General features: G+C 42.2%; 1 protein-coding gene across 6 annotated transcripts in view; it reads right to left on the reverse strand.

Moving 5' to 3' along the window:
* The window catches only part of LOC129718648 (cGMP-specific 3',5'-cyclic phosphodiesterase), a 178,739-nt gene extending 172,866 nt beyond the window's left edge, over positions 1–5,873 (reverse strand). For 3 of the 6 annotated variants that reach the window (XM_055669638.1, XM_055669630.1, XM_055669628.1), the window contains exon 1: positions 5,735–5,873. Coding sequence is in view for 1 of the 6 variants with exons in the window: in XM_055669631.1 (XP_055525606.1) it covers positions 5,735–5,740 (6 nt within the window). In the remaining 5 variants the exon portion in view is untranslated. The remainder of the gene's footprint in view (positions 1–5,734) is intronic. The other 3 variants (XM_055669637.1, XM_055669625.1, XM_055669631.1) reach the window with 1 other exon arrangement.
* Between the last annotated feature and the right edge of the window lie 8,229 nt (positions 5,874–14,102).

Genomic DNA, 14,102 nt, shown 5'->3' on the forward strand with positions numbered 1-14,102 from the left:
ACTTTTTTGATATAGGTATTCTATATTTATTATAAAATTTCCAATTTTTCGAAATTTCGCCTACCGGCGAAAATGAATATTGACAACAACTGTTGATTGCCTAAATCTAGGTCAAGACTGGTCTGTCATTTCGATTCGAACAGTTTCATTTTCACTTCATTCCTCTCGGCTACTGTCATCGAATCACTTCTTTTTCCCGTCTGTTGTTGTTTCAATTGACGGAGAGAGTGACGGAGAGAGAGAGACTCTTTCCTTTCCTTCAGTGTCTCAATTGAAATTAGCACCGCATCGCGTCGTTTGATAACCTGATAATTGTAAATTGAAAATGACTTTGTCAGGCTCTGGGCACCAGCGTCAATGACTACAACAAGGCTCGCTATTGGCTGTTTCGGTTGCTGACAATTTTTAGGAATGCACGAGCCGTTGATACGCACCGGCTCGCGAAAGTAAAGAGCGGTTTTTGAGCGCCGTTCGCCCGAAACCGAAGTTTACCGAAACAATGCGATTTTTGTGCATATGATACATATTCTTATTTTGATCTCTGTCAATGTATTCCTTGTACAACTTTTGCGTTATGCGTTTCACGCATTCGTTGTGCGAAGTCAGAGCAAATTCTGTGTGACTTGAATAACACATTGGAAGCCTGAACTTTTGCGTGATAATTGTGTCTAAGAGGTGATTTCAAAAACCTCGAGGTATTAGGTATACTGGTATACTGGTTCAACTAGTAATAGTCATATGTTCGATCCCGAATATAATAGTCAGTAGTATTAATCCACTCCGCATCCTGACTACGAAGTTTGTGTGTGTATATTAAATAGAAATTCAAGTTGCTACTGCGGAATGTAACATTTTTTATTTAGGAACAGACAATAGTTTAGTTAATGGGATTCTTGATCTTTATTCTATCCAATTCATAGTTGACGCGGTCTGCAGGAATCATACTTCAGACATGGCATACCTTTCGAAAAGCCAATAAGCAGTTAGCTTCGGTACAAGCAAAGACTTCACTTTTATCATATCCAGAATGTTAGCAAAGAATGAAAATAAAGAGCGACATCGAAGAAAAACAATAACAAAGAATGTCAGAGATGACCCCAGTTTTATTCGAAATTGTAAGAAATTTTTACTTTGTATTGTATTTGAAAAGTTTGATGCTGGAAATCCCTACCTTTTTCTAGCTTAACAACAAGGAGTCACGTAACATCATAATTTCGCTCGCTCTGAAGGACCAACCGGGTGAACCATGCTTTTCTTCGCAACCCATAATGGAGAAAGCGATGCAGGTTGGATAAAAGTTTCGTCTAAGATAAGGTCTGCTTATTTAATATTCAACTGCTCGTTTTAATTACTATAGCGCCTCTAGTAGTCGTATCGAGATAATGCTCTAATCTGGAAGGATTGTTCAATCTGGTGAGAATGTTTCATCAACATTAATACATACGTTCCAAAATTAACCAACGCATAAAACGTGAAAACATTTCGCAAACTCACGTGGAAATCCTCAGTTTAGTTAGTATTTACTGCAAAATGATTGTATGCCCAAGCAACCAGAAGTTCGAATTTCACTTAACAAATGAACTTAGAAGTTCACATAAGGTTCGGATTTGGTTCCACGAAACTTTCTTGCTGAACAACAAGACACATTACTCACAAACCGAACTTCATTCTAAATAAAGTACCGTCAACACCTGGAAGCAACTTGAAATTTCCTGAGAAGCTGCTCGTTCCCCTTTAATGGAACCTCAAAGTTCACATAGAGTACACACGTGAACTTCAAAACACCCGGAAATTAAAGTTCGGTTAACATTTTATCCGTACTTCTAATCAGCACGAAAGTTCAGTAGAAGCTGCTCACTACTCTTCATTGGAATTTTAGAGTTCACATAAAGTTCACACGTGAACTTCAAAACCCTTAGAATTGAAGTTCGTTTAGCATTTTATCCGTACTTCTAATCAGCACGAAGGTTCAGGAGAAGCTGCTTACTCCCCTTCATTGGAACCTTGAAGTTCACATAAAGTTCACACGTGAACCTCAAAGCCGCCGGAAATTAAAGTTCGGTTAGCATTTCATCCGTACCTTTAATCAGCACGAAAGTTCAGGAGAAGTCTATGTCGTACTTCATTTACACTTCAAAGTTCATGTTAAGTTCTGACTGATGCTTTACTCTATTTTGGCGAAAATGAAGTTTGCTTCAGGATTAGTGATTAAAAATAAGTTTTTCAGAAAACAATGAAGAAATATGGTTTATTTTATTGTCTTCGGAACTTTATTATCTAAATTAATGGCAAAAAGAAAACAAAGCTATGATTCCAATAGGTAATATGCTTAAAGGCTTTCACTATCTAAACACTTTCTTTTGTTACCTTACAGGAAATCAATAATGAATTCAGGTACCCAGGAGTTTGCAGGGCAAAAGAAAAAATAAATCGGAGGTAAGCTGTGAATTGCCATTAGACACTTGTTTGCGCGTGATGCTTTCTTTCATCCCTGAGCAATTTGCCCAAATCTTGCCTGTTTTTATGTGAGGCCACTACATGATGTTGCTGGTTTTGGAGGTCCGAATCCATTTCTCGTTGGTCGTTTCGACTGCGGCACACAGCATATCTATTGACCGAAAAAGTTTTTATAGAATTTGAATATTTATCATATTTTGTGTATACTGCTTACCAAAATAAATTTTTAATAAACGTTTGGAAGGAAAATATTACGTACACAACCTTTTTCAATTACATTACCAACGAACTGCAGCAAAATCAAAACATACTAGAGAACTGTCAAACTTAAGTTCACATTGCGCTCTGCGTGTACTTTTTCTGAACTTGAAAGTTCAGAAAAAGTTCCGCGTCAGCCTTTTCTAAACTTCTTAGTTCGCATGAGGTTCCGCTTGTACTTCATCTGAACTTTCAAGCTGAAAGAGAGACCCGGTATGTTTCTAGCTATGAACGTGTAGGTAATGAAGAGAAATCAGCACATCGAGTAAAATCGATGCTGATATCATATAGCGGGAACGGAGCAGTGGTATGAATCTAGGCTTCAAAAGGGGGGGGGGGGCTCGAGTTCGAAGCTTGTGTAGTAAGTTGCAAAAAAAATTATGAAATTTGATAATAAATGAAGCCAGACGTTATTCTTCTGATCTAAATTTCTTCAGTAAATGATTATCATGGGATTGAAGCAACACGAATGATGAGTGAGGAAATTGAAAAATTGCGAATTGATTTTTATTTTAAGTATTTTGAAGTTTTCTTTTCAAGCTGAATAGCGGTCTGTTCAGCGACCTAACCGAACTTAATGTGAACTTTCTAGTTCAGTTTAGAAGCTACTTTGCATGCTACTCGAAGTTTATTCAACAAATGCGAACTTGAAAGTACGGTTAGTTACTTAAAAATTGAGCTGAATAGAATTCTATTCATGATCGTTAGATTGGCTGATTAGTCTTTGAATTCTACTTTTATCCGAACTTTTGGTTACTTGGGTGATTTCCAAAACATATGCCACGCTTGAGATATGAAAGTTTTTTTTATCAAATTCTTTAATATATCATATTCTTTGAATCAATCGAATCTTAGATAAGGTTGACAATTCTTATTTGAAAAAATACAAAATGAAACATTGTTGTTTTTGCAAGCGAGATTTTTATGGAGTCATTCCGTGCAGCAAATTTTGAATAACGCAGACTTTGCATTACCGTGTCTATCGAAATCATTTACTAATTATGAATAAGTGCCATCTCAAAACAATAAAAAAAACCAAACTTGATTGTATTTTACTGCACTAATGTTGACTTATTTAGCACGGCCTGTCAACATATTTAGGTTTTGATTATTTTTTTTATACCAGCCGGAGATATCTGATATTTTAGTATTCAAAGATTTTGAATATCCTCGAAAACACTGGTTTTGCACTAGAGCTCAAACTAAGAAAATAAATTGTAGCTTTTTAACCATTCCTTGAATTTTAGTATCCCTAGTATAGATAACTTTTTCAGAGATTTAAATGAGTTTTTACGTAAGCAAACATGAAGCGACGAACTCGGCGAGCAATTACTCTGCGGCCTTTTAGCCTTTTTTTTCTGCATTTACTAGGGAAAGCAAAATTCACAGCAATTGTTAAAAAACTATAATCCTTTGAGGGTAACTTTTTTTTTCACTTTTATCGACCAATGTTACGAAACACGCATTATAGTTATTATTCTCACGACAGTTAAATATTCAAAACCAAAAAAAAACAGCGTTACTAGATTTATGTACCAACATTATGTGAAATACCTATCTAATGCCGTTAATGTCACTGTGCAACTACTGCAGTGTTTTATCTGGTATAAATTCTCGCTTACCTTCGGTATGTAAATATTTTCTTCCACAAGAATGCGAGCGTTAGTTGAACAAATACCTACCAGTAAACAACGATTGTGATTGCGCAAATGCATCCTGGGATTATACCAACAATCTAGTTAGTTTGATTATAAATCAACTTGAATCATGAAATCAAACGTAAGCAAACAGGAAAAAGTTTTCTTCAACTCTTAGAGGAATTGATGAATTCATATTATACTGTTGATGTACTTCCGTGAATATATATTACTTTGATTATATGTAAAAACTTTATTCGTCACTGATTGCACGGTTGGGCATTTGGGAGACGAAATCTTCAATTCACGAAATCGCTTACTTTGAATAAGTATTTGAAAAGCCTAATCTTTCGTTAAAAATTATAACGGATTGTGAGTCTGAATAGAGCACAAACCCGACGGCTGAAAAAGTAAACCGTTAGGTACTGAGGCAAAGAATACATAGTATACTCTCGTCTTCCTAAAAGTCTTCACAGGCTGTTCTTCTTTTGACGAATCTTGAACATCGCTTCAACAAAATAAAACATTTTTCTATTGAAATAAATTGCTGACGAAGCATTTGTGCGACGCTGTGGAGCGAATAGTTTTTTTTTTGATAAGAAGAGACAGAAATGCGTACTGCTCAGTACACAGAAAAGTGACTACGTTTATTTCTGGAGCTAAGTGCTTCTGAAAAGCAAAATAGATTCCTTTAATCTTTCTTCCGTATCTACGCCACCGGAATGTTTTCAAATTGCGCGTTTTACTTTCCCTTCGTAGGCCTCATGTGATTCTTCATGCGATCCTAAATATAGATAGACCAATAATAAAAGATTATTGCTGCTTTTATGCTTTATTGCTGGTCACATTCTAGTGGCTTGCAGCAAAAATGTTACACGTGATTAACTGTGAGATTACAGCACTGCACTGCGACGAAGGCGACAAGTTTTTAATCTCACTCTCTGCATTGTATTCTTCAGCATTGATAGAATATTAATGTAATGTAAAGGCACTTTCTAACATGACATAATTATTCGTGCATCTTGTTATCGCATTTCAACAAAACACTGGCAAAGTGCCGTTTTTTCTGAAGGTGACATTTCACAATGACGGCACCCTTGACATTGAGAACCAGGTCTTGTACACACGAGCATTCATTCACAAGTTAAGAACTTCCCCCTGGCAAATTTCACTCATTACACTTCAATTTCAGATGACTAGTTAGCAACGCTGTAGGAGCGTGTCAGTTTCAGCTCTATTTTTTGCTAATAGGGTTTTATCAGTCACACTGGCGCCGACCCGCGAAAATCTGACAAAAAAACATTCCAGCTAGTAGCAGAATGCGAATACCTGAAAATCGCCCCAACAGAGCTATTTATCTAATGTGCCGACCAGACACCCACCCTCATGAAACATCCCCTCTATGCACAAGATGGCGATGGGGGGTAGCCGCAGCAAGCGCGGTAGCCGCAGCAAGTAAATCCAAACTTCTATCGACTGGACGCACTCAAAAACCGAACCGATTTCCACGACGGTGCTTACGGAACTGAAATACAGTTCTCTCGCTCCGGTTAGACTCGGTTCCCGACTTCGAAACGTATCCACGTAAAATATGTGAGTAACCCAGCTCCTGTTCCTGCTACGCAAGGGTGCCAATTGCTAAGCTGTGGGAAACAAGGTCGACCCGACAACCCCACGCTGGTGTATCTCGGTAGTAGTTCAATCCCGGTATTATTGTTTTTGTTTGGGACAAATTTTCACGTGCTATTAGATGCCAATACGGCGGTGTTTGTGATAACGCAGCATGTGCCTATCTAGAGCACAGAACTCACTCTCAATGCCCGCAGAACGTGAACAAAGATGATGACCAGCACTCATTGCTACACCGGGTGACGATAAAGTTAGGAAATAGCATATCAACGAACGGAAAAGTTGAAGATGATATTGTTTGTGATGTAAAGCAGAATCATCGGCAATTTTATATTAACCGAAACCCTAAAGTATTTTTTCATCATCACTAAAAGTCAAGTTCAGCGGTAAGATTTTTCGAATAGACTTTTGTTTTCGATTCTCTGAAAATAACCAAAATTGTCGATTTCTTGTGTGTGATAGAAATGTTGAAGGAAATTATTGTAAAACAAGAAAAGGAAAACTAAAATCTGTGTTTTTGATTCAATTCCCCCAAACATATTTTCTTAGAAATTAAAATACGATTACATGGCGAAAATGATTATAGACTTCACCGTTAAAATTTCAGGTCGGACTTTTCATTATTATTAGCTATTGCCTAGGAAACTTATCACTGCTCATTGGCCATCTCAAGGCAATCATATGCCTTAGGATATTATAAAAGTTTCAAATTGTAGGCCAAATAAGCGGCCAAATGAGGGCGCGCTAATCCTCCACAAGCATAGTCCATGTCTCATGTCCTCTACAGTAGAGGACTACAGGTCTGATCAGCGTCTTGTAGAGGATTAACTTGGTGCGGCGGCAAATGCTACTCGATCGGAGCGTCCTCCGAAGACCAACGTATGCACGATTTCCTGACATGATGCGCCGATGAATTTCTCTGCTGGTATCGTCGTCGGTAGTTACCATTGAGTCCAGGTACATGAACTCGTCGACCACCAGGGCCGGCGTTTCATGTGGGTAGTATGGGTAGTAGTACCCACTCGGAAAATATCCATGTGGGTACTTACCCACACGGAACTATCGGACAAAACCAAAAAAAGTAATGTTGCGAGAGACAGATTTTTTGGTGAATATTGTTGAGCGAGAGGTTATAAATCTACAAATTTATGTACAGTTGTAAAGTTTCTCAGGAAAAAGGATTATTTCTTCAATTGTTTCATTTACGATACGAAATTTTACTTACAATACTTACTTACTTTTTTGGCTAACGGACCGTTCACCGGTCTAGGGCCGAACGAATTAGAGATGTCCAGCTTCTTCTGTCTTGGGCAGCCGTTCTCCAGTCTCCCCGTACACCAGCAGATCGTGCATCTTCTTCCACCGCGCACATCCACCGCGTGCGAGGCCTACCACGGAGTCGACGGCCTCTTCCTGGTTCTCTACTGAAGATAGTTTTGGCGGCTCTCTCGTCGGGCATCCTGGCTACGTGTTCAGCCCACTGAAGCCTGCCCCACTGTATTACCTTCACTATATCAGCATGTTTGTATACCTGGTACAACTCGTGATTCATGCGTCTGCGCCACACTCCATTTTCCAGTTTACCGCCAAGTATCGATCGCAGAGCTTTACGCTCAAAAACTCCGAGCACTCGTCGATCAGCTTCCTTCAGCGTCCATGCTTCATGTCCGTAAAGGGCCACCGGGAGTATCAGCGTCCTATACAGCGCTAGTTTTGTGCGAGTTTGCAAACTACGGGACCTTAGCTGGTTACGCAGTCCGTAGAAAGCCCTGTTCGCAGCTGCAACTCGTCGTTTCACTTCACGGCTCATATCGTTGTCACATGTCACAAGCGTATCAAGATAAACGAACTCGTCAACCACTTCAAATCGTTCCCCATCTATCTCCACCTCAGCACCAACACCACGGGGACTCCCACGCTCTCTGCCAGCTACCATGTACTTCGTTTTGGCAGAGTTAATGACTAGTCCCAATCTCGCTGCTTCTCTCTTAAAAGGTACGAAAGCCTCCTCCACGGCCTTACGGTTGATACCGATGATATCGACGTCGTCCGCAAAACCAAGAAGCATGTGAGATTTCGTGATGATCGTACCGTTTCTTTCGACGTTTGCTTTTCGTATTGCACCCTCAAGAGCGATGTTAAACAGTAGGTTGGAGTGTGCATCCCCCTGCTTCAGTCCATCCAACGTTACGAACGCGGCTGATGTCTCGCCAGCTATCCGCACGCACGATTTTGATCCCTCCAGTGTCATACGACTCAGCTTTATTAGTTTCGTAGGGAAACCGTGTTCCAGCATGATCTGCCACAGCTCGTTTCTTTTCACTGAGTCGTATGCCGCCCTGAAGTCCACAAACAGACGGTGAGTCGATAAGTTGTACTCCCGGAACTTATCAAGGATTTGTCGCAGGGTGAAAATTTGATCCGTCGTGGAACGCCTTTGTCGAAAACCAGCCTGGTATTCGCCAACAAAGGATTCCGTTAGCGGTCTCAATCTGAAGAACAGGATACGGGAGAGCACTTTATATGCGGAGTTAAGCAATGTTATCCCTCGATAGTTGCCACAATCCAATCGATGGCCCTTCTTATAGATAGGGCATATGAGGCCTTCCAACCAGTCGTTCGGCATTTGTTCGTCCGCCCAGATTCTTAGTATTATCTGGTGGATCGCATAGTACAGCCGCTCGCTTCCCGCTTTTAGAAGTTCGGCCGGGTTAGCGTTCTTCCCAGCGGCCTTGCCATTTTTCAGCTCACTAATCGCCTTTTTTACCTCCTCCTGTCTCGGTGGCTCCACAGCTTGTTCGTCACTCATCATCGTCATCCTGTTCCTGCTCTGCTCATCCGGTTCCTCACCGCTCAATAGCGCTTGAAAATGCTCCTTCCACCTGGCTGCAACCGTCGGTTTATCAGTAAGCAGGTTGCCGTCCTTGTAATTACACATGACCGGCACAGGGAAATTCCTGCTTCTGACTCTGTTGACAGTTCTATAGAATCTCCGCACGTCGTTTTCAGCATAGCTGTCCTCTGCGCTGGCGAGCACCTGCTCCTCGTACTCGCGCTTCTTCCGACGGTGGGTTCTATTTTCGGCAGCTCTTGCCACCCTGTACCTCTCTCTATTCTGACGCGTAGCCGCAGTGAGCATGCGGCTCCTGGCACGGTTCTTCTCATTTGTCGCTCTCTGGCACTCAGCATCGAACCAGCCGTTAGGCTGTCTTCCACGCGTCGTACCTACCACCACTCTCGCAGTCGTATGCCTTCCACTCCTTCCGCCTGCTGTTCTGCGATCCGTTGATCCAGCTCTCTGGCGTATTTTGCTACCACGTCATCAGCTTTCAACCGCTGAATGTTGAAACGCGTCGTCCTCTCTGTGCGAGATTTCAGCACGTTCGACAACCGTGCGCGGATCTTACAAACGACGAGATAATGGTCAGTGTCAGGCTTGCCAGATCTACGGATTTATCCGTAGATCTACGGATTTGTTCACTTCTACGGAATAACATTTATATGGGAAATCCGTAGAAAAGAGGGGAAATCAGGGGAAATCCGTAGAATCTACGGATTTTAACGAAATAGTTCTGGCGACGCTGGTCAGAGTTAATGTTTGGTCCCCGAAAAGACCTAACATTAGTAACATCCGAAAAGTGCCGACTGTCAATCAGTACGTGATCGATCTGGGAGCAGACTTCTCCATTTGGATGCCTCCAGGTGTGTTCCCGAATATTCAAACGTGGAAAATAGGAGCTATATATGGCCATTCCTCTGGCCGCGGCAAAGTTTATCAGCCTCAGGCCGTTTTCATTGGTTGACGAGTGGAGGCTATGCCTTCCAATGACCGGACGGAAGAATTCCTCCCTCCCAACCTGTGCGTTTGCGTCTTCGATGACGACTTTTACGTCGTGTTTTGGGCACTCGTCATAGATTCGCTCAAGCTTGTCATAGAACTCATCTTTGACTTCATCGGATTTGTCGTTTGTCGGTGCGTAGGTGTTGATTAAACTGTAGTTGAAGAATTTGCCCTTAATCCTCCACACGCATATACGGTCATCTACGGGCCTCCACCGGATGACTCTTGTTTTCTGATTTCTCAGCACTACGAAACCGACGCCCCGTTCCGCTGCTTTGCCGCCACTGTAGTAGATGTGGTACTTGAATGAAGTGCGTGCAATAGGGTCTACTGCACGGAATTCCCTTTCTCCGGAATTTGGCCACCGAACCACCTGAATCGCTGCGATTTCGACTCCCTGCCGCTGTAGTTTTCGAGCAAGCAAGCCAGCCCGCGCCGATTCATTGAGAGATCGGTCGTTCCAAGTACCCAATTTCCAATCGTTTACCTTAATCTTTTTCCGTGTTCGTAGCCTAGGTCTTTGCCGATTGATCCATTCCGTATTTCTAGATTCGTTGTTCGTGGTTGATGAAAGGTTTCGGTATGTTACCTTACCAGGGTCGCGATACCTACATCTGCTGATGGGGCTGCCATCTTAGGTGTAGCTGGCGAGGATACAGCATTCCATAATTCAGCCGCCCGCTCCGGGTCAGACGCTGTTGTACGCCGCTCCTATGGGGATACAGCCGCGTACGACCCCCTTCCCAGTCATCATACGACCATAGCTTCCACCGGGGTTGGTTACCCGATCTCCGCTAAGGTTACTCGTATTCCGGTCGGCACCACGTGGAGGTTGGGATAGGAGTTGCTGGACAGAGGTGAATGGCCACATTAGGGTCTCAAGTTACACGTGTTCAGTCATTTGCCAACCAACTTACAATAGAGTTCTAAATTTCATTTATGATAGAGTTCTAAAGATTAACACTGTTTTCTCGTAAAAATTTCCCATGCCATTTAAGGTCAAACGGACTTCGGGAAATAGAGTCTCAAAGCGGTCAAAATTACAGTTTTTTGATCTCTTGTGTGTTCTGATGTAGCTCGAGTATCCCAACGCAAAAGTTTTCATGTCCCTGATATTTTTTATTTTCATAAACAAATTTTTTATGAAATAACATCAGATCTCGATATTTTATGCATTTCTAGGAGATTTGCTATCCTATAAAAAAATCAATTCCGGAAATTTCAAGAACTACTCTTGTGCATTTTTAGGTTGGACAAAAATGTAAGACTTTCACGACTGTAAGTGAAACCTCATCAGAAGTCCGACTAAGCTCAAATTTTGGATGGAGACTTTTTTCGAGAAGACAAAATTGTTGAGCCCTGACGTTTGCACTAAAAAAATGCTCCAAAAATGACGATTTTTCATGGGTTTACCTTTACACGCACTGACAAAACTACCCATGCAGCATCAATCATAGTAACCCATGAGTCAGCAGAAAAAAATTGACTCGAACTCTAACCGTAATGTAGAAAACAGTGAAGCTACTCCGTTGAGAAGTAGAAGTAGAAGGACATCGTACGGAAAAGGAACACCGGTTATTCTTGTTCCGGTATCTACAACATCTTGACACTGTTGGACTACAATCAGAGCATCGAAAGAAAGACCGGTTCCGTACGTCCGACGACCCTGAGCGACAAGAAACTCCAAAGAATGCTAAAGAGGAAGACCGAGGGGAAAGTGGCTACAGCGCTGCGTACACTTGAACGGGAGGTCGGTGCAACCGGCCAAACAGTGGAAATGTACCTGGCGAACATTGACATCAGAAAGCGTCAGTCACGTCCATTGGTCTCGGCGCTGCAGGCAATGACGCAGTGTCAGCGGCTGAATAAGATGGTCGAGTCGATTTCTACGGCGAACCGCGACGTGATGGTAGTGGTGGACGCCGAGAGCTATCTCACCCTGGATGGCAATGACTGGCAGGGCACTCCGTATTTTACTTAGCCCACGAGGGAAGTGAGCTCTGAGATGAAATTTATTTCAAACACCAAGTTCCCAAAGAAGATGCTGTTGTTGCTGATAATCAGCGAAAAGCTCCGTACTGGACGTGAACGAGGAAGTTTATAGAACGAAGTGCCTGCCGGAAGTTGTGTCGTACATTAAAAAATACCGTAGAGACGAAAACGCGGTGCTCTGGCCAGATCTGGAGTCGGCCCACTACTCAATGCAATCGTTGGTGGAGAGAGGCGGCTGAAAATCGATGCGGTACCCAGGTTGTGTAGCGGGCCTGAAATGCCACACTCCCAAATCTGCGGTTCCGTTCCCCGTATCTTCAAGCAAGTGGCCCACAGTGGACACAAAGCCAAACCCAGACAACTTTACCTTTTGTTCTCACCACACTTGCTGGCAAAGTCTCCACTAAAATTATAGCTATCCTATCAAAGAAACTCGAACACTTAATACAACTAGCTAATCTAAGACAACCTCACGCTAACACAAACCTCGAACAAATTCGCGAACAACACAAAATCACACACTCTGGCTTCTTTCGCCGTTCGATTATAAATGATCGAAGCGAGATTGGTTTGCCCCTCAGATCAAACGAGACATTTGGTTTGAAACCGGAAATTTTACAACGAACTTCCACGGCAAATTCAAACCCGAGTTTATATTTCACTTTCCCATTAGATTCATGCATCTAACCATTTCATATCCCGAGTTTAATGACCTGCGCTGGCTGGGATTTTACCAATAAGAACAAGCAAGTAAGTCGCAGATTCGTGCTTGAGATTTAGGGTTGCGTCACCGCGAATGAGAGGCTAAAAGAAGAGCAAATATACAAACAGCTAACTCGTACGCAAGGTGTAATTGCGCCTGGTTAGCCAACTATCCATGATATTTATAGTAGATCAGCTATGAATTCGAAAATTGACGAAGAGTAATTATGCAAATTAAATTCACCAACATGATTGCTACAGTCGGCCAACCCATCCAACGTTCCTCAGCTGCGTCCCATCCAGAGTTTCTGAGAAAACCAGAAGCGTAAGACTTACTCCAAGAATTTTGACACGAAAATTGAGGAGGAATTAATAAAGAATTCAAAAACATGCCTACACGCACGTTTTCGTCCACCATGGCGAATGTTCCGGTAAATTCCCGGAAATCCACTCGCAAGGGCGTGGAATTGCTTTTGCAAGTGAGCCTATATAATTACCTTCCATTAGAAATTCATTAAAATCAATTATCTGTCTTGGTTTTTTTTCTATCACCATCCGTAAAAAATCCATTTTTTCAATGCAAACATTATTACTGAACGAAATTCGAAAATCTAATTTCTCTTAAACATTCCTTTGGCATCCCATTGTTGATGCACTCTCGATTTTTCGTAAAATTATGTTCAGGTATCAGTAGGTCGCATCCCTGGCTACGCCTTTGCCACCCATGAACCTTCCCTATTCCTTACTACCCACTCGGGAAAATAAGGTGACGCCGGCCCTGTCGACCACCTCGTTTTCATCTGCACCAACTTGACCTCGAGATAAAGCCAAACAGTTGAACTGAATTTTGGAATATCATGCCGTCGAGTAAGAGCAATGTGTTGCATCGATTCCTTCACCACTCTATCGATATGATCATTGAATGTAGGAAACTCATCCATTGACACACCCAGGCCTCGAACAATATCTGCGCTTTGTAAAATGGATGATCTTAACTTGTAGTCAAATAATATCGGTCGAACTCTTCTAGTGTACGTTATGACAGGGCATTGACTAGCCATCATACTAAGTTCATTTTCTTCAACGAATCCCCCAAAATTATTTTAATCCTCTTAAAGCAGTTTGCAATCTTTGGCGATTTTAGTTGGTAAGAATTTTTACATCATCCGCCCAAATCTCGATTCACAAGAGTTGCGGGAATTCATTCATAACCAGGTTACCTTGTGGGACCTGACTGTACACCCAAAGTGCTGGATGTTTTGTTCGATATCATGGGCGTAGCCAGAGGGGGGCAGGGGAGGCCGGATCCTGGAGAGGAAGACCGAGGGAATAATGGCTACATCGCTGTGTGCGCTCGGCCTGGAGGTCGGTGCAACCGACCAAACAGTGCTTAGCGAACATGGACATACATATCAGGAAGCAGTCCCGTTCACTAGTCTCGGAGCTGCAAGCATCGTAGCGGTAGCGTCTGAATAAGACGGTCAAATCGATTTTCCCGGCAATTTATGACGTGGCGGTGGTAATGAACGACGAGATTTGTCTCACTTTGTATTTTACTTCCCCAACGAAAGAGCAAGTCTCAAGTT

The sequence above is a fragment of the Wyeomyia smithii genome, chromosome 1, assembly GCF_029784165.1.
Source record: "Wyeomyia smithii strain HCP4-BCI-WySm-NY-G18 chromosome 1, ASM2978416v1, whole genome shotgun sequence".
NCBI classification, from domain to species: domain Eukaryota; kingdom Metazoa; phylum Arthropoda; class Insecta; order Diptera; family Culicidae; genus Wyeomyia; species Wyeomyia smithii.